Source organism: Pteropus medius, unplaced genomic scaffold (genome assembly GCF_902729225.1).
Source record: "Pteropus medius unplaced genomic scaffold, Ma_sr-lr_union100, whole genome shotgun sequence".
NCBI lineage: Eukaryota > Metazoa > Chordata > Mammalia > Chiroptera > Pteropodidae > Pteropus > Pteropus medius.
The window spans coordinates 15,380,093-15,405,447 of record NW_024352785.1 but is presented as its reverse complement, the minus strand read 5'-3'; the positions used below and the strand labels follow the sequence as shown (position 1 = coordinate 15,405,447).

Genomic DNA, 25,355 nt, shown 5'->3' with positions numbered 1-25,355 from the left:
ACATGACATACTAACTCCTACTGGCAAAAATTTAATTAGAAGTATTAGAAATAATAGTAGCTGCCCCCATATAGAGAGCTCTTTCTACGTGCTCAGTACTTACGTTGGATCCCTGTGAGAAAACTGAGATAGGCATTTTAGGAAAATGAGGTTCAGAGAAATCGATGATTTGGGCAAGTTCCAAAGCAAGAATATGGAACCCGGTCCATCTGGCTCCAAGCTTAGTAATGACACTCCTCAGAAGTTCCTCAAACTGGCTGAGTTCCTAAGTTCGTTTGTTGTTGGATACAAAGACTCGAGCATGGTTTCAATGCTGAGTCCTAGACGTGCTTTTGCTGAATCGGTGTGGGCACCAATCCTTTAAAGCTTTAAAACAAAGCTTTACGGGATCCTTCATGCTAAATAACCTGCAGGGCTAAGTCACCTACTCCATAGTTTGCAGGCTTAGCTATAAATTAAATTCACCTGGAGAGCTTTAAAACCTACCAAAGCCCCAGGCCTCAATTACGTGAGACTCTGGAGACAGAGCCTGAAAATCTGTATGTTTAACCGCTCCCAAGAACCACTTACGTGTTGGAAAGTAACTCGCCTTAATCATCTGCGCAAGCATCTTGGGGACATCTTTAGTGCAGTTCTCAATTTCAACTGCTTATGAGAATCACTCAGGGGCCTTTAAAAAATTCTGATGCTCAATCCATACCTAAAACCATTAGGTTCTCTGAGGGTGGGACCCAGGCGTCAGCAGTTTGTAAAGATCTCCAGGTGACTCCAGGGGACAGCCATTGCTGAGCTCCGCAGCTTTAGCAGCCAGTTATTTGCACTAAGAATCCCGGTGTTCCAACGGGCCGTCCACTGGCAACACCATCACATCATATTTTTCTCCAGCTTCCTGCCTTCTCCCTTAGCATCAGGCACCTGACGTTGGTGCTAACACCCCAAAGTCTTTCCATGTGTCGGTCACTTAAGTGACATGTCCCTTTACGGACACACGGCATGACTCTAACCTTTGTCCTCCAGAATCATTCCTGCTATTGAATGATTCATCTCATATGCACTTGCAACATTTGTCATTCTCTCACCACTTTCAATTTTATTATCTCCACTTCCTCTTCTCTCTTATTAGCATTTTCAACACTGCCACTTCTTTTGCCCTCTTGGACAACATGGGGTCGATGCTATTTTAGGCATGTGAAACCTAAGTATGAAGCTACAGTCTAAAGAACCTCAGTGTGGCTGAAACCAAACTGACATCCCAGGAACGCTGCCCTACACTAGAGGTGGGTAAAGTTGACTGCGCTTCTTTGCTTACATGGATAAGAGTTCATACAGAAAGTTTTAAAGCAGAGTAGCTTTGTGCTGGCTTTCATGTGCAGCTCCTTGAGAAGCAAAGCTCAGCAGGTTACCCCAAGTACCCCATGCACACTTTTTGATTGACGTAAACCTTCTTACAAGTAATATAATGAGAAAAATTCTATACGGAAAGCAAAATGCTCTTTATCCAACAATTTTAACGTGTAAAAGCAGCAGCATTCATTGTCAAGATACTCACTCAAAGGGCAAATCAGCTTCCCTAAAACATATACTACTCTGGACTACTAATGAATGGCTGACAAATTTAATCTGCATCCTCACCCTGCAAACCACCCTCCCTCCACATACAAATGTCAACATCAACAAAAAAAGTTTATAACACTAAGAAAATGCATTTGCTTGATAAAGTACTTCTTGTACTAGGTAAGATTTTGTTCATTACTTTGCTTTTCTCAATGCTATCTCAGATTATTTCTGCAAAACTATCAATGAGAAATTCACAGACAATGAATTCAGAGTCTATAATGAGAAAAGCAGATCTGATTTCCATACAAATTATAAGATAAAATGTGGCAATAATTTACTCCAATAATTTTTATGGGAAAGATCAAGAGTATTGACTTTTAAAATAAGGTCTCCACTAATGTCCTAAATTCACTTCAATCTTCTTCCTAATAATTGGTACTTGAGAAGGAATTTTAGGATAATATTTAAAAGTTAATTAAAAACAGTGTAAGCATTCATGTCAGTCAAGCAGGACCTCTGCTCTACAATGCATTTAAATGCATGTCACCTTGACCTGTAACACAGCAATGTAAAAAATTTTGGTCAATATAAATCAAATGTACACTAATTTATTCAGCAGGTTTCCTGGTATCTGAATCAACATTAGAAATCTAACCTGTATTTGTTATTCTGTTATTGACAAAAAGAAGCATATTTAAATGATAACAAGTACTCAGGGGTGTCATTTGGAAGTTAAATTGTTCCCCAAGGACAGCCTCTGTAAATGTCTACATTTAAAGGTCATTTACCACCAAATTATGAACAACTGTTGCATTTATTAGCACAGGCTCAATAGTTTGGAAGCTGCAACCATCAATTTTACTGACAATGAGATCTAATTATTCACTAATAATAAACAAGGAAAACAGACCTTTCCTATAAACTTTTATTCTCTACAATATGATCACTTTTAGAAAACGAAGACGGAAACTTTCCATCCAAAGAAAAATCCTTCCGACTGAAGGACTAAACATAGTTTAAAATAAATATGAGATAATAAAATATAACAGCTTGTTTTCACATGTTATGTTCACCTGAACTAAAAAAAAAAAGGAAAACACTAAAATGTTTATTTATGAATGAAGTATATATTTCATTTTTAGAAGGAAGTGTGAAGGTTAATTTTACCATGGGGTATTTGGTCAAACATTCTGAGTGCTTCTATGAAGGTTTTTTTTTAAAGATGAAATTAATATTTAAACCTGTAGATGGAGCAAAGCAGCTTGCCCTCCGTAACGTGGTGGAGCTCTGCATTTTGGAGGCAACATATTCAGGGTCTGTTACTCCATCCCCTTTACCGAGGGGCCTGAAAAGCTGCTAGTTCCTTTTGAGGTGAGCCCAGAACAAGCAAAGGCTCTGCCACCAGCCCAAGCTGCCATACAAGCTGCTTTGCCACTTGGACCAGCAGAACCAAGTGGTGCTTGAAGTGGCAGTGACAGTCAGAGATGCTGTTTGGAGTCTTTGGAAGACTCCTATAGGGGAATCGCACTGCCAGGTCCTTAGGATTTTGGAGCAAAACCCTGCCATCCTCTGTGGATAGCTACTCTTTTGAGAAACAGCTCTTGGCCTGCTACTAGGCCTTACTAGAGACTGAAAATTTAACCATGGGCCACGTTACCACGCAATTTGAGCTGTCCATCACAAACTGGGTGTTATTTGACTCACCAAGCTATAAAGTTAGGTAAGCACAGCAACACTCCATCATCAAATGGAAGTGGTTATATATGTGATCAGGCCCAAGCAGGCCCTGAAGGTACCAGTAAATTAAAGAAGTGGCCCAAATGCCCACGGTTCCCACTCCTGTTACAGCACTTTCTCTCTCCCACCTACGGCCTCATGGGGAGTTCCCCACAATCAGTTGACAGAGAAAGAGAAGACTTGGGCCTGGTTTACAGATGATTCTGCACCATATGCAGGCACCACCCAAAAGTGAACAGCTGCGGCACTACAGCCCTTTTCTGGGACATCCATGAAGGACAGTGGGGCGGAGAAATCCTCTCAGTGGGCAGAACTCCAGGCCGTGTGCCTGGCTGTTCACTTTGCTTGGGAGGAATGGCCAGATGTGCTATTATACATGATTCATGGGCTGTGCCCAATGGTTTGGCTAGATGGTCGGGGAGCTGGAAAGAACATGACTGGAAAACGGGTGACAAGGAAATCTGAGAAAGAGGTTACGCAGATAGACCTCTCTCTCTCTCTTTTTTTTTAACTTGTATAGAAATCCTTTTTCTTTATTTTCACACATTAAAAAATGAAACACACTGTACAAATGGGTTTTCACAGCAGATTACATGTGGGTCCATTCAGACTCGCTTTCAAAGTGCTGCCAACACTGTAAGCACTGCCTCAGGCCGCAGCCGTGAACCCTGGAGCTAGCGTATTGATTTGAATGCAGTAGCACGCAGCTCTCGGCGTGGAGGGTTCGGTTCCCCTCAGTTCTTAAATTAAGTTAAATGGCGTCGGTGTCTATATTTACAGACTTGAAATGTATCAATCCGGAGCAGTTCTGATGCACATCTGAGACTGTAGGATGGGAGTCTTGGTCTCGCTTTCAAAAAGGGAGGTCCAAATGGCGGCAGACCGGCTGCTATGTGCTCGAGTTTTCATCCTTTCCACCGGGAACTCCCACATTCACGTATGTCCCATGTGAATGCTCACCAAAGGGTGACCTCCGCAAAGGAGGATTTTAATAATCGGGTGAGTAGGATGACTTGTTCTGTGGATGCCCGTCAGCTTCTCTCCCCAGCCACTTATGTCAACATCCAATGCGCTCATGAACAAAGTGGCTGCAGTGGCAGGGATGGAGGTTATGCAAGGGCTCTGCAACAGGGACTTCTGCTCACCAAGGCCAACCTGCCTGTGGCCACTGAGGAGTGGCCCAATCTGCCAACAGCAGAGACCAACACTGAGCCTTCGATATGACACCATTCCCCTAGGTGATCAGCCAGCTACCTGGTGGCAGGATGATTACAATAGGCTGCTCTCATCATGGAAGGGGGCAGTGTTTTGTTCTTACTGGAATAGACACTCTGTATATGGACTCGCTTACCCTGCATGCAATGCGTTAGCCACAACTACGATGGACTTACTGGAATACTTTATCCACCATTGCGGCATTCCACGCAGCATTATTTCTGATTAAGGAACTCGCTTCACAGCAAATGAAGTGGTACGATGGGTCCATGACCCTGGAATTCGCTGCCCTTACCAAGCTACCTACCCTCCCAAAGCGGCTGGCTTGACAGGACGGTGGAATGGCCTTTTGCAGACTCAGTTACAGTGCCAGCTGCATGGCACTTGCAAGGCTGAGACAAGGTTCTCCAGAAGGCTGTTTATACTCTGAACCAGCATCTAATATATGATGCTGTTACTCCAATAGCCAGATTCCCAAGTCTAGGAATCAAGAGGTGGAAATGGGAGCAACACCACTCACTATTACCCTTGCTGGCAAAATTTTTGCTTCCTGTTCCCATGATTTTATGCTCTGCTGGCCGAGAAGTCTTAGTTCCAAGGGGAAGAATGCCCCCACCGGAAGATACAACAATGATTCCACTGAACTGGAAGTTACGACTGACATCTGGCCACTTTCAGTTCCTAACGTCTATGAAGTAACGGGCACAGGGGGAGTTACTGTGCTGACGAGGGTGACTGATCCTGACTGTGAAAAGGAAATTGGCTACTACTCCACAATGGAGGTAAGGAAGAGAATGTCCGAAATACAGGCGACTCCTCAGGGTGTCTTGTAGTATTACAATGCCCCGTGATTAAAGTCAATTTGAAAACAATCTAATTCAAGCAGGACTACTAACATCTTAGACCTTTCAGGTATAAAGATTTGGGTCACTCTACCTGGTAAAGAACCAGGGCCTGCTGAGGTGCTTACTGAAGGCAAAGGAAATATGGAGTGGGTAGTTCAAGAAGGTAGAAATACTTTCTACAAGCACATGACCAATTACAGAAGTGAGGACTGTGTCATGAGTATTCCCTCTGTATTTTATTATGAATATAGTTGTATGTGTGAATATATATACATAGTCACATATATAAAGCAAATATTTTTATTTTCTTCCCTCACTTATCCCCTTATGTAACATAAGATGTGTGGACTTTATGTCATAATATTTAAGTATTTAATATCAAGAAAAAAGTAGACATGACTCAAAGATTTTACCTCCTCTTCTGTGGAAGGAGTTAGTATGTTTTCAGTTGTATGCAGGATAGATGTATCATGTCAGGCCAAATTATGACGTTCATATTATCTTTACTTAGAGATTAACTATGGTTTAAAAAAGAGATGTGTATGGTTGCCAAATTGACAGGGGTGGATTTGTGATGGTTAATTTTATGTGTCAATTTGATTGGGTCACAGAATGCCCAGATATTTGGTCAAACATTTCAAATTAAGCATGTCCAAAAATAGGACTTCTGATCCATCCCCTCAAATCTGCTCTACTTAAATCCTTCCACATTTCAATAAACACTGTCACCATTCCTCCAATTGCTCGATCTAAAAACTTTGGTGTTATCCTGTTGTTGTTTTTTTTTTTTTCACTCCACATCCAATCCATCAATGAATCCCATTGGTTTCATCATCAAAAGCTACCCACAGTCCAACCATCTTCCACCACTTCCACCTACCAAACTGCTCTAAGTCATCATCGTCTTTTACCTGGGATACCGCAATAGCTACCTACTGAGCTCCCTGCTGACATCCAACCCTTTTATAGTCTATTCGCCACATCTGATCCTTTTGAAACAAAATTCATATGACCAACATGTGAGGGCAAGAAATTCCATCTGTAAAAACTTATTGAGTCACACCGCTCCTCTGCTTCTCAGCTCTCAGAGTAAAAGCTTTTTCATTCCTTTTCAGGCCTATCACTCTACCTCACATTATCTGCCCCACTGAACTACTGAGGAATAGAGTGAAGAAATAAAATGGCATCACTGTGGTCAAGTTGCTAAATTATTAAATTCAAGTGGGCTCAGCATAAGGAAAGGATGATTCTCGTTTTAACTAACTCTGGGTACTTAAACTTTTGAACTTTCCAGTCCTGCATCAATCCCTGGATGCAAATCATTGTGCCGTGTGTTAATGCCTGGCATACAGCAAGCCTTCAATTAACCGAATGAAGGACCTCATGAAGAAAATGTTCCATTGTCTACACCACTGGACGTCTGAAGAATACCATCTTGGACCAATCCAGGGACTGAGAATGTAGAACTAATTCTTCTCAACAAGGTACTTTTTACTAGAAAACTCTCGGACTTTTCTTTCTCCTTCAGAATATTCTGGCTATTGCCTGTAGTGTTTCTGGTTTGCAAACCCTATGACCCTTGAATAAATCGTCATTTATTTTCTAGCAAATCTCTTGACTCTTTTTGAGTTCATTCAACATTGCCTATGACCTCATCTCCTATTACCCTCTACTCTCTGACTGCAGTCCAACCCCACTGGACTCTTTTCTATATCTAAAACACACTGGGCACACTCCCATCTCACTCCCAGAGGAGACTTCTGACTCTGAGGTTAGAGACTTATGACTGTTTTTTTCCACTGTATTGTGCCCAAGAAGCAGATTAGTTAGTATCTGCAACTTAGCAGGTAGTCAATAAACATTTGTTAAATAAGTGAATGACTGGTTTCCATTTTCTCTTGATATTATAAACAATGCTACAATGAATAGCTTTATGTCTATACCCTTGTGCATTTGTGGATACCGACCAAAAAGTGGGAAGGTTGGGTCAAAGGGCATGTAAATATTTTATTTAATAAATATTGCCAAACTGACCTCAAAAATCGATCTTCCAAGCTACAGTTTCACCCACAGTGTGTTAGAGAACCTGTTTCCCCTCACCCCCATTCTCTTCAGTCTGGTTTTTATCAATCTTTTTCATTTTGCCTATTAACTTAAAAAAAAAATAACCTTGTTTTCAAATTTGCCTTTCTTTAATTACTAGTGAGATTATTTTTTCATATATTTTTTGTCATTGGTACCTCTGATATCTCGTTCCTCTTAAAAACAAACAAACAAATAACAACCGCTCTCATCACTCTGTAACTGTTTCCAGGACAAAACTGCATCTGGGTACCTACAGTCCAACTAAACCACTCAACCTGACCTTCCAACTCCAGTCCCACCCCCACCACCTACCCCTCCTAAACACCTATCCATACTTTTTACCCTTTCCCATGCCCTTCCTAGAAGCTGAGATGATCTTCCTTCTCTAACTGACAAAACCCCACTCATCTTTCCAGAGCAAGCTTTCACGGTGGCTACTCCTGCACCCACAATACCAGCACAATGCCTGGGAGAGGGTAGGCACATAATAAAAAAATCACAAGACTGAATTTTTGCTTACCTGCTTTATGTAATCCTGACAATAAGATGAATTTCCAGTAGCAAGATGGAGAGGAGAGGGAGGGTATAGAAGAGGGAGACATTTACAGCTTCTAAAACAATTTCTAAATTCCTGAATTCATCTAAATTCAAAGAACTAAGGAAAGGCAACTGGTAAGACTCAATTCACATATTGGTTCTTCCTTAGAATAAGAACTATAATGTAGACACCTGGATAATTTACCTTTTTTATAAAAATCAACAAGGAGAGGTCAGCAGCATATTTCAAGGGCCCACCCTCCTCCTTTCAAAAAAAAAAAAAAAAGCAACTAGGAGACACTAGCATGTTTCAAATATATCCAATCTAGTCATCAGAACTTACCAGCAAACCACATGGGAACTACACTGAGATAACACTGATCACCTATCAGATTGGCAAAAATCCAAAAGCCTAAAACCAGGCTCAGTCGGTGAACTTGTAAGGAAATATGCATTCTCAAAAACTGCTCTGGGAATGCAAAATAGCACAATCTCTGAAAAGGAGAATTTGACAAAAGTAAAATCTGGCAAAAGTAAGTATGCATTTACTATTTGATACAGTAACCCACTGCTGGGAATCCATTCTAAAGGATACACTGACAAAAATACAAAAACACACATGCACAAGGCTAGTGTGACTGCAGCTGACAGCGGAGAACAACAGTTACAGAAAAGACTGTCCTATCTTGTGTATGCCCCTGTGTAGTGATCGCAAAAAAAAAAGCAGGAGAAAGAAAATGTTTTAATACACTACTGTTTAGTCTAAGTCAAGGAGTAGGGCACAAAAGTATTTGAATTTGTTGATATATTTTTTTAAAATGGAAAGATAACCATAACTTTTTTCAATGGTCATCCATGGGAGAGGAAGAAAATAGTGTGAAAAGGACATGACAGAAGCTAGATTTCTGCAGGTAAACCTGCTACAGTATACACTTTACACAATATATAGCAAAATTATTTTTTTTTAAAAAAAAAACAACCCTAAGAATATAAAATAAAATGAGGCTGGGTAGCTAGATTGGTGTCATAAACAAAGAAGAGCCAATCTAAGTGGTTCTAAACAGAGTCATTTGATCACATACTCCTAGTCAGATAGATCAAAGAAAAAAAGAACTTGTTAAGTTTTAAGCTGGATTCAGTAAGACACCCTGATGTGTATAATGTGAGAGAAAGTAAATTATTAATTATATGATATTCTAATTTTATCAATCTCTGCATCTAAAGTACCAAGATTTTCAGTGTGGGAGATAGAAGACATAGTTGAGAATAGAAGAGACTAAGAAAAAAAATGTTGTCCTGAATTTACCATGTATTTTATCTTAAAAAATTCCTAGCTTTGACAACTGAAAAGAAACTTCCACAAACCCAGTGTCAGTGTATACACCTTGTGCCCAGATCATGGTCTCTGAACACCATTTCCCACTAAAAGCAGCTAGAGATCTTTAGAGAAAAATCAAATTTCAGATCTGGGACAGGAAGGGTAAAGATGTACATGGAATATCTTGTTAAACTAGAAAGCAAGGAAGTTATCCAAGGCCCTTAAGGATGTGTCAGGACACAGCACCCAACTTGACATAGCCAAAGTTGAAAGTGGCCAAAGAGGGGACAAAACGTGTAGAAGAATGATAAATGCAAGGAAGTGAGCTACAACCAATATATTAATAGCCACACATTCATAACAACACTAATTTTTAAAAGAAAGACTCTGTGATGACCTTTATAAAGCTTGTGATCTTTGGAGGCAACCAACTCATTATTTTGAAAAATGAATAATAAAAGAATCGAAGATTCATTCTACCATTTTTTTTTTTTGTAAAAACTACACCTCAGAGTAACTAATTTATGATGCAAAGTCTCATTTTACATATGTATTCAAGCCAATAAATAAATGAAGAGAGAATGATAAAATCAGAACACCAGTACTTGGCAACCATTAACGAGTTACTAGATCTGGGCAATGCTCTTCAATGCTGGCTGCAAGCATCACAAGTCAAATGTGAAAATGATCAAGCCTCTACCTTTTTATAATACAAGGAACAGAAAACTGTATTCATAATGACACAAAAACATAATCAACAAAATCCAGTGTGGGAAACTCTACAGGAACAAATGTCGTATAAACACAGTTTATACAACAAAATAATTATAAAAGAAAAAAAGAGAACGAGGTGGAAAAAGAACCTATAAATTAAAAAAGACTGAGGAAACATATTAAGCAATCACATTATGTGAATCTAATTTCAATTCCAATTCAAACAAACTGCATTAGAAAAACAACAAGTATGGAGAAATTAAGGAAATGTAAAACTGGATTGACATTTATGAATTTTTGCTTATTTTTAAGCGTCTAAAGATTTTGTAATTACATTTTAAAAGGGGAACCTTTGTTTTTTAAACACAGCAACTGAAAATATTCCTAGAATGGCCTGAGATTTGCTTCAAAATGAAACCAGGGAGGACATGCAAGGAGTAGTGGGAATGAGTAGGAAACAAAACCAGCAGTGAGTTTATCATTTTTAGAGCTGAGTAAAGGGGTCATTATTCTCTCCACTATCTATGTTAAAATTTTCCATAATAAACAGTTACTTTTAAAAGGAAGGAGGGGCAAGACAATGATGGAAAACAAAAACAAAAAAGACATATACAAAGCAAAAATAACAGGAAATTCCATCAAAAATCTGAACGACTACCTGGAAAACCAGCATAAGAATGCAAGGTATGAGCCTCATGGCTCCTTTGCTTTGGAGAGATGCAGTGGGGGATGGAAGAAAATAGAGAAGGTGGAAATTATGTATCTCTATGCCCTCAATAATACTATTTCCTAATCACTTATATAAGTATAGTAGCCTTTATGATCTTCAAGGGAAAAAAAAAGAAACATATGTAGTAAACAAGGCTAAAAACCTAAACCTGAATTGACATACACAGCTTGAAAGTTGTATTAAAAACATCAGTTGGTTATATGTAATTGTTGCTTCCGAAGTATTCAAAGTATTTGTGAAGAGTTTATTTTACATAGCATAAATGTTTCTTCTGGACATGTGTTTACATTATTAATTCTCATTAGAGCTTTAAAAAGAGTAAACTTCAAAGCAGTCCCTACTTAAAATTCTAAGCATCAATTACAAACATGGCCAGAGACACTACTCCTTGCACTTTGCAAGGATTATCTCATTTAATCCTCAAACCACCCTATAAAGTAGGTACTGGTGTTCTTCCCACTTTTACAGATGAGGAAGATAAAACACAGGGAGATTAAGTAGCATGCCCAAAGTCAGACTACTTCTGAGGCAAGATCTGAATGCACACCTGAGTTCATAGCCTGTGCTTTTCACTTCTAGGCTGTGTAAACTGACAGCTTTTGGTGGAGTATTATAAATAGGCTTTTATCAAATGGTAAACGTTACCTAAGAAATATCTAAAAATATACATATTTGACTTGGTCTGTACAGGTTTATTTCTAATACACACCAGCCTCATTTCTGAGACAGTGTGCTACAATTTGAACTACTAACTTAGTAGCACATCAAAGCAGATGAAACAGTGCAATGTGGTATCCTGGACTGGATCCTGGAACAGAAAAAGGACTTTAGTGGAAAAACTTGTGAAATCCAAATAAAGCCTGGAGCTTCCTTAATAGTAATGTACCAGTGTTAGTTTCCCTGTTTTGACAACATAATGGGAAAGCATGATGTTAACAATGAGGAAACTGGCTGAGGGGTATATGGGAACTCTGTATTAACCTTGCAACTTCTCTACAAATCTAAAATTATCTCAAAATGAAAGGTTTACATAAAAATAGGTACATTACAAAGTAAAAACTACTAAAAAAAAGATTAAAATGTATTTCTAGCTCAAACTTACTTCTGTTCCCAAGTTTCTAAGCACCATATTTGCAAAATTCAATTCTTATAAAAAGTTTGATTTTCAAATCAATGTAGCATTGTTTATTAAAGTTCAAGAATATTTTCAAACCGTATTTCTTGTCCTTTGGTACCTTAAGGAAGAAATCTTACACTACTTGATTGAATCACTCAACACATATTTAATATTCCCTTATGCTGTTTGTTCACTTACCATGAGTGAAGCACTGTGACAGCTTTGTCCTCACTACACAAAGGCCTCCTTCATCATAGGTGCTTACAATGGATGACTGAAAGATATTGCTGTGGACACTGTGCTCTCACTGTCCTTCTGACCTTCTCCCACTGTGGTGTCTCCAGAGTTAGATGGCAGGAATGGACTGACCTCATTCCCAGCTCCAGAGATGCCCCTATTTTAACTCCACCTGGTTATCCTACCCTTGCCATGTGATTGGTTCAAGCAGCCCCAGCCTCAGCCATTCAGCACACAAGATCGCACTGGCAACGGGACTGGTTGGGAAACCAACTGCAGATAATGAAATATGAAGGGAGATGTATTTGTTCAGAGCTTCTGGGGAAAAAATGTCCATACCCCTTCTTCCTCTGAATGTTGCAGTATACAAAAAGAAATTTTTTTTTAAATCTGCACTTGTTACCATTTTTTATCCTCAGGTGGAAGCTATTCTAAGGATGAAAGCAGAGAGAGAGGATGGTCACTCTCCGGTAGCCAGGCCCCCTAACTCGACCTCCTTGTCTCATTCTCACAAATACAAAATAACAGTATTACTTCTTTCAGATCACTGTTGATTCTAAAGCAATATCTGCATTGTGTTTATGTTAAAAAAAAACAACAACAACAACTAAGAATTGAGATGATATAAAGGTACTGATAATTTTGTGGTAATATTTACATTTTGGTTGTTATTTAGAAATTCTTTGTCACATAGTCATAGTGAAATATTTCAGCTGAAATTACATCTTGACTTTGCTTTAAAATATTCCAGAATTTTTTAAAAATGGAAGAATGAACAGGGGTAAATGAAATAAAAATTATGAAATATTGAAGGTAATGGGTATATGGTAGTTCATTATATTATTCTATTTTTATATTTTAACCCATAAAATATGAAAACAATAATGATCTCTGCATATATCTCAATACTATGGTCATGTATACATGAAGCTGCCTTGCGTACTGAAAAGTATGACACATCAAGTAATCAGTGAAAGACTCCAGATCCCAAGAAAAAGATATATTCGCACAAGCACAACACAGTCAGTCATAGATATTGAGTTAAAATGGACTTGAAAAATCATCTAATTCAATGCCTTAATTTATACGGCTATGAAAAGTGAAAACTAAAACATTCAAACTTTTGTGCTGTTACCTAAGTAGTAATTCTAGTTTTGTTGTTTTTACCAACAATGTATCTGAAAGTTGAAAACACGCAGGGCCTGCTGACCACCTCCCCGTCCAGTGGATGGTTCTCCATCCCCATCTAACAAGACCGCTCAGCTTCATCTACCACTTTTCCTTCTTGTAAACCATCACCATTCTTTCTCTCCCCACCTCACACCCCTGGGTTTCCTGCTCCCTCTAGATGCTGTACTAGTAAATCTTTGCTCATGCAAGTTCTAGAATCCGACTTTCAGTCCACTTTCTTTCCTCATTCCCCCTGCTCTTCTTAGTTGCAGCATCAACTTTTATGCTTTTTCATCTTCCATGCTGAATGACTCCCCTAGAGCCATATTTCTAGCCCAGATCTTTATATATCCTCAACTCCAAAATCGAATAGCCTCACCCCACAAAAAACTCGACAGGTCCCCAGATGAAATTTTCTTCCTGCTTCGGTTCCTATTTGGTCACTGGCAACCACACCCATGGGAGTCACCCTGCCATCTCACATCTGGTCACCAGGCCCTAGGGATTCTTGTTTCATCCCCGGCCTGGTTCATTCAGGACCTCATCCCTCTTCTTTCTGGTCGTTTCGCAAGCTTCTCTTAAATGATTAATGCTTTAGGGTCATCTTTCTAAATGCAAAACTAATCACATTACTTCCTTCCTTAAAACTCTCCAGTGACTTCCTACTGTCTGCAGTTGAGGTCCATCAACCTTGGTAGCGCCGAAAGCTAGTGAGCTGGTCTCTCCCCGGTCAGGAATCACTCTGCATGCATAACCCTGCTACTTACTCAGAACTCCAGTCTCTACCCTGAATCCTGCCCATCTAACTCACTGAGCTGCTCCATGCCTCAGAAGCACTACTTCTAGTTAATGTTCTACAGAAATCCGAGTAGTAGGCATAAAAAAGCATGTGCAGAAATGTCTTACTCCAACATTTGACACAGTTGCTAAAAATTAGAAGCAAATGTCAACGGCCATCCACAGAAATCTGGGTAAACGAATTATGGCGCATTCCTTCTGTGGGAGATCCCTCTGCTCGTAGTTAGAAGACAGACCTACCAGTATTGACACAGAAAGATATCCATAAGTTGGAGAATGACGGTTATATAAAATCATGCCATTTATTCTAAAAAAAAAAAGAAGAAAGCTGTTTTCACAGTATGGGGGGAAATTCCCTAAGAAAGCACCCATACCTATGTTTTATCTCTGAGGGCACAAAGGACTGGAAGCAGGGAGGAAGGACCACCCCTTTCTACTGTAAACTTTCTATCGCTGAATTTGTTAGAATGTGACGTTTCTCAAATTTAACACACAAACATAATCACTAAAGTAAAAGGTATTTTTACACTCAAGTACACATTTTAGTTTCTTGTTTAGGAAACTAAGATGATATTTTTAAACTCTGGGGTTTTTAAGGTGGAGTATTATTCAATGCTAAATTCTCAGGATTTAGAAGAGACAATAGCTGACACTCAGTTAATATCTTCTGAATGAATAAACTGCTGTACAATTAAAAAATAGTTGCTTAGAGGGAATAAAGTATCTAATAGCTGCTTCACAAACTCACAAAGGAAAAATATATTAACTTGCAGAAGGTATCTTAACAGTATGGTTACCAAGTTAAATGATTTAGGATTTTCTTTAAAAGTAAACTTTTAAAAAAGCACACAAACGCTCATCATATAAGCTAAAGTTTAAAAAGGGCTCCTTCTAAGTCAGTTTAATTTGCAACCTGGAGTCTGGCACATGCCTGGTAATAAATAATACCAGCAATAAAAAACTATGTGAAAAACTTGGAAGGAAAACACAGATCCTCTAACAAAAGGAAATCAATAATGGCCAATAACCTTAATTTTGATCTATTTAAAAGTGCTTATTTGAGGAGGTAATTAGCTTTTAGCTTAGACTGAGACTACCTTCATCTAAAGACCAAGAGCACTGACAAACAGCCTTTTCATCTTTAGATCCTAAAAGACTGCCCCAAAGATGGAAGGATCTTATGACTGTTCATGCTGTTGGAAGGTGAGGTACCTAGAAAAATGAAAGACAACCAGAGTTTCAAGCCTAAGGCGGGGAAAAAAAGCCTTGAATAGGTTCAAATTTAAGTTCAACACCCCCTTCTCTTTTTTTAAGGGAGATACAGACTATTTAACCAAATGTTAATTCATCAGAAAGGATTATCTATGTAAAGAATGGCCACGTGGAGCTCAGCTTCCCTTGGTTGCAGGTTCCTCCCTAAGGGAAGGCACTCTGAGTACCTGTTTTGGGGCACTTCGACCCAGCAGCCTACTTAATTCTAAAAACTCACATACTGCGTGTATTTTTTTTTTTCTTAAGCACTATTCTTAATTCTAAAACTTCCTTTGAGAGGGTGATTTTATCCTCCCTATGAAAACACAAATTAATGTAACCGGTGTTTAGCAAGTGAGTGAATTAGAAGTGAATAAAATAACAATCCTTTCAGACTACCCTAATGAAATCTTCTCCAAAGCCCACCTGTTCTTTAACAACTGGAAATAAATTCTTCCAAGCTCTACCCAGCTGGATGCATTTCTCTCTCTGGCAATGACTGTCTACAGAAAGATGTCTAAATTCTTTGGGAAATCAGTCACCTACGGTTTACTAACTAAACTTGCTATCCAAAGATCCCAGGCCTTGGTCACCGCCCCCGCCGCCCACGCCTTCGCTAAGAGTAGGGGCCAGGTTTTTCATTTCTCAGTGATTCCAGTACTCATTAACTACCTGATTTCATCATTCCACGGCACAGCAGAACTAGAAAACATTGGAAACGACCTAAAGGCAACATATGTGTTCACTTTGGCTAATAAGTAGCGACAAATGGTTTTCTTAAATTAGCATATTACCCATCTGAAAGAATCCTACAGAATTTAGAAGCCGACATCAACCCGCCCCGAAGCCACTACTGTCTGGGCATTAGATGTGCCAGAAACCAGCGCAGCCCGGGCTGCCGACGGCGGGAGAAGGGCGAGCCCCGCGACCAGGGACTTGACCCCCGTCGCTCCTGCCCGCCCTCCCCCCCCCCACACCCCAAGACCCGGAGCGAGGCAGGGAGAGAAAAGGGAATGAATCGGGGGATCCTGGGCGTCTGCAGCCGCCGCGCCCAGGAGGGGTGCACGTTTCCTTGACGACCGCGCCGGGGCGCAGCCCTTCCTCCGAGACGGGGGAGGGGAAGGAGCGGAGGGACCCCCTGCGCCGGGCACCGGCGGCCGGGGACACCTCCGGGGCTCAGTGGCCGCGGGCCCGGCTCCCGGGGTCCTGTCCGGCCGCGGACCGCGCCTACCGTGTATCCCCGCTCCAGGTCACTCTCCTCGTAGCGAAAGGACGGGATGTAGACCTCCATGGCCGCGCCAGCCCGCGGCGGAGGGCGAGCGGGGGGGCGGGCTCGCAGCCGCGGTCGCCGCTCCGCCCCCGGCCGGCCGCCCCGCCTCCCTGCCCTGCGCCCCAAGGCTGCGTGGCCGCGGCCCGGGTCCGGCTCTGCGCGGGCCGGGGCGCGGGAGCAGAGGGCGCGGGAGCAGAGGGCGCGGGGCTCCCGGCGCTTGGGCTCCAGGCCTAAAGGCGGCGATCAGCTGGTCCTGGAGGAGGCGGGGCCTGAAACCTGTGAGTCCGCAGAAAAGGGGTGTGCGGGCCCTGGCGCCGAGGACAGGGCCGCACCCGGGCGCTCGCTGCCCTTCGGGCTAGGGCGTGCGTTGGGTTTGCAATTTGCAAGACACCACCCTTAACAGTTTGCTAGACCGCGAGAAATAGAAAAGCCTGGAGCGTTTCCATTTTGTTTCGGTTGGTTGGATTTTCTCGGCTGGCATTAACAGTGAACTCTTCAACTTTTACCAAAACTTTCCTGTTTTTCTTTTCCAGGGTCAGCGTCTGGTTCTGAGTTAGCTGTCGAACCCGAGAATTTTAATATAGAACCCGAAAATCGGTCGGTCACTGAGACAAACGCTCTGGATTCTTGCTCCAATTCTAAAATGCTGCCTCTAAAGTAAAGTGTATAGGGCTTTTTACCTATAAAATAGAAGACGCAAAGATTGAGACAGACAGACGGCTCGGAGCCGGCGGAGGAAGGGCAGTCAGGGCCGAATCTGTCCCTCGGGCCAGGGCCTAATAATCTGAAAGTATCTAAAAGATGCAGTGTTCCACTTGAGAAAACTGGATTATCAAGTTACCTTTGTAAACTGAGTTTCTTCCTTAGGTTAGGGCACAGAGCAGAATAGAAACTTGAAGGTGACTTGGTCACTTAAAAGTGACCTCGGCCAGTGATCTTCTTAGGCTGCAGGCAAACAGCTGAACCTAACTCAGTTTGCACTTGAGGCCAGGGGGCATTTCAATTTAGCAAACTCTGAAGTTTCTGACGAGACCTTAAATCATGGAAAAGAGAAATCATCAGGCCCTTTGTTTTAAGAAACTACCTGATGTGGACCCTGCAAAGTCTCCTCCTTCTCCATTAGCCTCATCTGAAGACCCATCCTCCTCACCCACACACTTGCAGTTTCAGCATGTGTCTGCCTCTCAGAACTCCATGCCTCAGCATAAACTGTGCCCTGTGACTCACTTCCTTTCCTCTTTTCTTCTGCTGGCCACCACCTCCTGGTGTAAGCGGACAGCTCTATGGACTCCATGCTGAGTTCAGAGCCCAGCTTGTAGGTTCCCCTAAGCCTGCGGTGACTATAGCACTGTAATGTGTGACTGATTTATCTGCCCTAGGTTTTAAGGCAAGTACCTTTTAAAAAAACATGTTATCTCCTTTGGCATATAGCCTGGCACATTTTTCTTGAAAACTGTATATTAGCATTTGAATACACGTCTCTACAAAACCAGTGGAAGGCTCAGGTACTGTTCTATGGCTGGATGCTATTACATACCATGTCTCATATAAGCTTCATAAGAAGCCCATGAGGAAGTGTTATGTGCAATAGGACTTTAAAGGACTGAGGAGTGTTTCCTTTTTTTTACTTTTAAAATAATAGTGGCTGCTCATGGCAGAAGACTCCAAAATAATATCAAGATTGGTTATTAAAGTCTGAGTGGGTAATGTAACCTGAGATTATGTAATCATAGAATTCCTGAGCTACAGCTTGCTGGTCAAGCTTTTAATATGCTTTCTATACCATCCTTCCACAACAGCCTGCTAGTATATTTTGTCTGTCATTGTTCACCTATTTACCCAATGGATTTGAGAGGCAGAAATATGTGGGTCCATGAAGATCAGTCCATTTGGACAGATGGTCCGAATGAATCCTATTTGCTGTATTTTACTTATAGCTGTGTATAATTTAATTTTGCCTTGCTGAAAATGTACACAGGCTCTTAATATATGAGTGTGTTCTTGAGGGACTATCGGCTCAGTCATAAGTGGTATTGTTATCATTTCAATTATTACAGATGGCATAATTGAGGCTCAGAAAGAATAACTATGAAATTACTAGCTAATAATTAGATGAGCTAAATTTCTAACAGGGTTCTGTGAGTAACCACTAAGAAGGGGAGAAAAGAATAGCACTTAAGAAAAAGTGGTGAATGTATTAGCCCATCATTCCTATAAACCTTTTAGTCTGACTCTACAATCTGTGACAGGCCAGCTAAATATCTCCTCAAAACATTAATAAAAATACATGGCAAATACAGATGTAAGATATTGAACGTTAGAATCTGTTAACAAGCGAAAACTTAACATAAGCAAAATAATAAAATTTTGCTGGAATCTGGGTATAAAATCCTTACACTAAAAATACCACATTTACCTAGTATTGTGTTGAAATATATTTAAGCAAATTTAATAATAAACTGCTTTAAATATAAACATATTAGAAATTTTGACCAAAATCTATATAGAATATATTACACATTCAACATTCAATTATAGGGCTAACACATCATGACCAAATAAGATTTATTCCAAGAACGTAAAGATGATTAAACGTTAGGAATCCGCTGACGTATTTCTCAACACCATCAGATTAGAAAATAAATGAGTATACCCATAGATCCTGAAAAACATTAATAAATCAGCATACTTCTTCCTAATTATTTTTAACAGGCTAGAAATAGTAAGAAACATCTTTAATTTGATAAAGGGTTACTACCATAACCCCACAGCAAATATCTTATTCAATATCATAAGAGGAAGCATCATCGTAGTGTCAATACTTTCATAACTTTCGTTTGACATTTCGCTGGCAGCCCTAGCCAATGCATCAGACAGATAAAAGAAATAGATAACAGATATTGGATAGGAAGATAGTTATTCTTAGATGAAATAATCTACATGGAACAGAATCAAAAAGCATAACTAGTTAAGAGTTTCACAGGTGCTAGACATTAAATCGACATATACAAATCAATAGATTTTGTATACAATAGCTTTCTTATACACCAATATTAACCAATTAGAAAATAACATAGGGAAAAACAAAAGATTTCAGTAATAACAGCATTAAAAAAAATGTCTAAGGGTAAATGTAACAGTAAATGTGTAAGACCCATCTGAAGAAAACTAAAAATAAACCTCAAACTTATTAAAGGACATAAAAGATCTGAAAATAATTATATCGTGTTCCTGAATGGGAAGAATCAATGTTGTAAAGATGTAAGGTTTCACCAAAATGACTATAAAGTTAATACAATCAAAGCTCCAACAAGCTAAGAAAAGTGATAAGCTGGTTCTAAAATTATTTGAAAAATGACTAGCCAGGACAAGTATGAACAAGAAGAAAAATGAACGAGGGGATGTTAATCTGTAGAACATCAAGACATACTAAAAGGCATAGTAATTACAATTTGCATGATCCTGGAGCAAAATTAGACTGATCAAGGGAAGCAAATAGTCCAGAGCTAGATCTCTGGATATATGGGAACATGGTATGAAATAACAATCGTATTTCAAACCCATGAGGGTAAAAAATTAAGCTATTCAATAAATCATGTTTAAATAGTTTTAATAATGCTTAAATAGGAAAGTTTTAATAAATGTTAAAAATAATTTAAATAAATGGTGTAATAAGTACTTTACAGATAATTGGCTATCCATCTGGGAGAAAAATAAAATAGGTTTTTATAATGAATTCCTTATATAGTAAAAAGCTCAATGAGGAAACAAAGCTGTAAAACCTTAAGGCAGGCAAAGTCTTATTACAATATACAAAGTGTCAAAGACATTAAGGGAAAGATTTTTAGATAAGAATTTTAAATTAGTATAAACCAAAGACCATAAGTTTAAAAATAATAAACTGAGAGTAGTGTATAACAAAGGATTAATATATGTTTGATATGTAAAGAATAACTATACTTTTTTAATGGCACAATAGGAAATAGACACAGTGCGAACAGGCAATTTCCAGAAGAATTCAAATGGACCAAAACAAAACCTGCATTATCTATTATTACCACATAACAAATTACCTCCAACATTTAGCTGCTTTATTATCCTTCACAGTATCTGTGGGTCAGAAATCTGGGAGCAGGTTAGGTTGCAGTCAAGATGTCCACCAAGGCTACCGTCATCTCAAGACTCAACTGGGCTGCAGGATCCACACAAGGTGGTTCACTCACATGTCTGGCAAGTTGGTGTTGGGTATTGGCAGGAGGCCTTAGTTCCTAGCCACTCTGACCCCTCCATAGGGCTGCTTGAATGTCCTAAAGACATCAGTGGCTGGCTTCCCCCAAAGCAAGAAATCTAAGCTCAGGGAAGAGGCCACAATGACTTTTTCATCACCTACTTTCAGAAATCATACTTCATCATTTCTGCAATATTCTACTGGTTACAAAGATCAGCCCTATTCAGTATGGCTTAAGTCTCAGGAGGCAATAATTAATTGGGGCCATCGTGGAGGCCAGCTACCATATAATCATGATTAGAGACGCTCAAATCCAGTAGTAATCAAAGAAATGAAAAATTAAAATGAGATAATTTTTCAACTTTTAGAATAGCGAAAGTTTCAAAGATTATTCCAGTGTTGGCAAAGATGTAAGGAAATGGATACTATTGGTAAGATGGTAAACTAGGACAGCCTTTTTAAATGACAAATAGGAAGTAGCTTTAAAGGTGCATATTGAGTCCAGAAATTTCAGTTCTAGAAATAGTTCCATATGTGCAGGGCAGGAAAGGTATGCACAAGAATACTACATTGTTTATGATGGCAAAAATTTTGAAACAAATTTTATCATATTATGGATAAAAATATTGGTGTATCTACACTATGAATACTATGTTGCAGTTAAAACCGATGTAGAGATATCTGGGCAGCAAATTGAACATAACTAATTTCACTCCTTCCAGACCCAGTAAAACTACAAGGAATTTTCCCTTTTCTAAAAAAAAACCCATAAAGATAGGAAAAAAACAGAAGAAAAAAGGACAGCAACAATATTTTTTAAGAAGAAAGCAGATGGATAAGAAGTAACTGTTTTAGCAAACAAGAAAAAGCCAAATTTAAGCCAGCAGTGGGAAAGCTGAAAATCAACCTGCTTTACACAGTACAATACTCAAAAGGCTCAGAGACGCGGAACAGCACGTACCTCTAAATTGGAGGTGGTTGGCTAAAATAACGAGGAGTAGGGAAAAGCTGAGAATCAGGAAGACCCCTTAATCCCCTCCTCCACCTCCATACGAAAGTGGAGGACCTTTCTTTGAGAGAGGGTAGAAGAGTCTTTGCATTGAAAATACACTGACCTAGCTCAGGGTATGGAAGAGTCTGGGGATAAGTGCCATATACATGTTGAATGATGAATGCTGAAACCTTATGGAGGCTAGCAGCTACAACTTTACCATCCAGGAAGGACACAGGAGAAGTATCCTCTGGGAAATCTGACCAGCTCAAGAGGAAAAATCTAGAGATACCAACATTGGAAATTCCCTACAAACAGCCCAATGAGATCGCTCTTCAATGACACTCAAATTCAACTGGCCCAGGACTACACTCAGAGCTTCCAATCAGTTTTTGGTCTCCGCTGCTAATCATGATGAGACATTCAAGGATTAACAGATAACTGAGGAAAGCATCTAACATAGAAGAAAGAAAAATAGAAAAATAGAAAAATAATTTTGAGGAAACAGAAACAGGGAGGAAAAAAACTAAAAACTATCAAATGTAAACTATTGCTTATAGCCTCAGAGAGATACAGGAAGACACTGCATCTATGAAACAAGAACAGGAAACTACTGAAATATGGGAACAATCAGAAAACATAAACCTACATTCAGAAAGTAGAACAAAATGACAGAGATGGAAAATAGTAAAGAAAAACAACAGCACCAGTTCAAGACATTCAATATCTAAAAAATGGGTCTTCTAGAATGACAAGACAGAGAATACAGAAGGGAGGAAATCATGAGTGAAACGACTGAAGAAAATTTCCAGAACTGAATGTCATGTTTCCAGATTAAAAGCACCCAGATGATGAAAACAGACATAAACTATAGCAAATCTCTGTGAGATTTCAGAACACGAGGGATAAAAGAAGATCCTATAGACTGAGGATGAGAGTGGGGACAGACGGCTCATATACAAAAGATCAGAAAATAGGTTGGTTTGGGAATTCTCATCAGCGACATAAAGCTAGAAGACAATGGAGGGATGTTTTCAAAATTCTAGAGAAAAGGATTTTCAACATATTTTTTTACATATCCATTTTCAGGAACCTACTCTCTATATCCACCAAAATGAGAAAATAAATCAAGAAAGAGGAAAACATGAGGTATAGACAATAGAAGATATATCTAGTAGAGAAGCAAAGAGAATTTTCGGGATCACCACTGTGTACCAGGCATAACAAGGTAACCGGTCCAGACTCCAGCAACCTGACGCATGAGGCAGACATTCTGAGAGCTGTTTTCACAATGCTTTCTGCCATGTCCTTTTTTTTTTTTTTTTAAACCTAAGAAACTACTGGAGAATATACTACACCAGTGCACGAGAATAAACCAAGAAAGAGCAAAGACTGAGACCCAGGATATAAGGAATAAATCCCAATAGAAAGGGAAAGGCAGTTCCAAGTTGAGAGCAAGGGAAATCCAAGGACAAGGCTACCGCAGGCTCAGAGAGCACCAGTCCAGAGAAAATAGAAGTCCCAAAAGAGAGGGCTCTAAGGAAACAGTTGGGATGGCTAGATTACCTGATGTGAGTGGTCTTGGGGGAAAATGTACTAAGAGATTATAGGAAGACATGGGGAAAATTAGCAATAGATTTTGTTAAAAAGCACCGACCAAACGAAAAAAAAACAAGGCATGTTTTACCTCAGAAAAAAATGGGAAAGGTCGTCGAAAACAAGGAAAGTCTGAAAAGCTGTCATAACCGAGAGGAGCAGGAGACATGACTAAATGTAATCTGGTATATTAGATGGAATCTTGGAAAAAGAAAAAGAACATTAGGTAAAAACTAAGGAAATTTGAATAAGCTAAGGACTCCAGTAATAATAATGTATCAATACTGGTTCATTAATTATAATAAATGTGCTATGCTAATGTAAGATGTTAATAAAGGAAATTAGGTGTAGAGTATGTAGGAACTGTGTGTGTAGTATCTTCACGTTTTTTCTGTAAATCTAATATTGTTCTAAGAATAAAGTTTATTTTTTAAAAAAGGAAGGTAATCTTGATTACGTATACAATTTTCAGCGGTGAACATTTGTGTAGGCATAAGGATCAAATATTGAATACTGATTCAACCAAAAATTATAACTTCATTGGAAGTGGGGGCATGAGTTTGTGAAGCAGACAGACGGCAGTGCAAGAGAACTAAACTCTCATTTACCATGAAAACTTAAGTAGATAATGTCTAAAACTGATGATTCAAAGATAGCAGTATATGAATTTTTATTTAGAAATGTGAAGGGATATAAATGGCAGAAGAAATAGCTAAGAGTAGAAAGAGATCATCTCTGTGTTAAAGGACTGGGGAAAACGGGAACAGGGGAGGCACAGAGCCACTGTTTTGCTATTTAGCCTTTTTGATGATAGTTTAGTTTTAAACTATGTCCATGTATTAATTTGATGAAATAAACATTAATTTAACAATCAGAAGACTGAAGTTGATTTACTTATTGACATGCAAAACGCTGTCAACACGTTGACAAATCAAAAGGTAAATTCGGAGAATCCACAGAAAAATCCTAATTACACTACTAAAGAGCCCTAGACAGTTGTTTGCCATATTTTTTTAAAAAGTGCCAGTATACTAAAAATTCATGTTTTCTGAAACTGAAGTTTCCCCTTTTAACCGCTTTTTTTCCTCTCCCATTCCCTCATTACCAGAAAATCTATTCTTTCACCCCATCACATCTACATTCCCCCAATTGTGCCTGTCCCCTCTCGTGCCTTTATCTTGCTTTAGTCTTTTAAATTGTTTCAAAATCCCTTCCTCCTAAGGAGCGAGGGGGAAGGGGGAAAATAAAAAAATAAAAAGTAAATAAAATTATGTATATATAGTATAAAAAATTAATAAACTGGCATTAAAAAAAAAATTCCTTCTTCCTAGACTTTGTCTCACACCCAACAATCCCTAATCCTGAATGAATCTGGAAATCTGTTTTAGGTTCTGCTTTCACGTGGCTGAAGAAATGGATACTTTCCTTGGTTGGCTTATTATAAATTCATAATATCCAAATGTATTTGAAAGTCAGTTCTCGTCAATAGCCCTCTTACTCTTACTCATCTCTGTTCGTTTTCCAAACCTGTACCATTCTTTTTTTGGCTTCCTATCTTCTTAGGTTTTCCTGCTGACGTCACTGCGTGATGATGGCTTAACTTCCTATTTCACCAAGAAAACAAAACCATTCAGGCTTTATTTCCAAATATACCCATCATTCCCTTCCTTTCGATTCAGAAGAAGAAAATATCTCAACTCCTTTCAGGAGCTTTTTCCATCTACCTGACTTCTTCATCCCCATTCTTCCCTTAGACATTAGGGTTAACCAGGATTTTGTCCTCAGCAAGCTGATCTCATTCTATTTGTTCTCTGAGGATGCCATCATTAATAATTAAGATTTTTAAGGACTACAGAATGTTTGCATTTCGAAGTTGATGATGCAATATCTAGTCCTGACTTCCGTTTTCATACATTTCCATGTTGGGTGTCCAAAGGTACCTCAAGAACAACATGTCCC

General features: G+C 39.3%; 1 protein-coding gene and 2 long non-coding RNA genes across 7 annotated transcripts in view; 2 read left to right on the top strand and 1 right to left on the bottom strand.

Moving 5' to 3' along the window:
- The window catches only part of SNX24 (sorting nexin 24), a 134,355-nt gene extending 117,638 nt beyond the window's left edge, over positions 1-16,717 (bottom strand). The window contains exon 1 of one of the 4 annotated variants that reach the window (XM_039848552.1): positions 16,543-16,717. In XM_039848552.1, coding sequence (XP_039704486.1) covers positions 16,543-16,602 — 60 coding nt within the window. In that variant the 5' untranslated portion in view covers positions 16,603-16,717. Of the gene's footprint in view, positions 1-12,053; positions 12,532-13,641; positions 14,242-16,542 lie in introns of those variants that run through there. The other 3 variants (XM_039848555.1, XM_039848551.1, XM_039848554.1) reach the window with 3 other exon arrangements.
- LOC120590881 (uncharacterized) lies at positions 985-7,226 on the top strand. 2 transcript variants are annotated; one of them, XR_005649799.1, is made up of 3 exons: positions 985-1,277; positions 4,976-5,291; positions 6,470-7,226. It is a non-coding gene; the product is annotated as an uncharacterized LOC120590881 (long non-coding RNA). The 2 variants fall into 2 exon arrangements; XR_005649798.1 differs by having other exon boundaries at positions 4,075-5,291.
- A 46-nt stretch (positions 16,718-16,763) lies between the features above and the next one.
- LOC120590882 (uncharacterized) lies at positions 16,764-23,461 on the top strand. Its single transcript, XR_005649800.1, has 2 exons — positions 16,764-16,859; positions 17,115-23,461. It is a non-coding gene; the product is annotated as an uncharacterized LOC120590882 (long non-coding RNA).
- Positions 23,462-25,355: the final 1,894 nt, after the last annotated feature.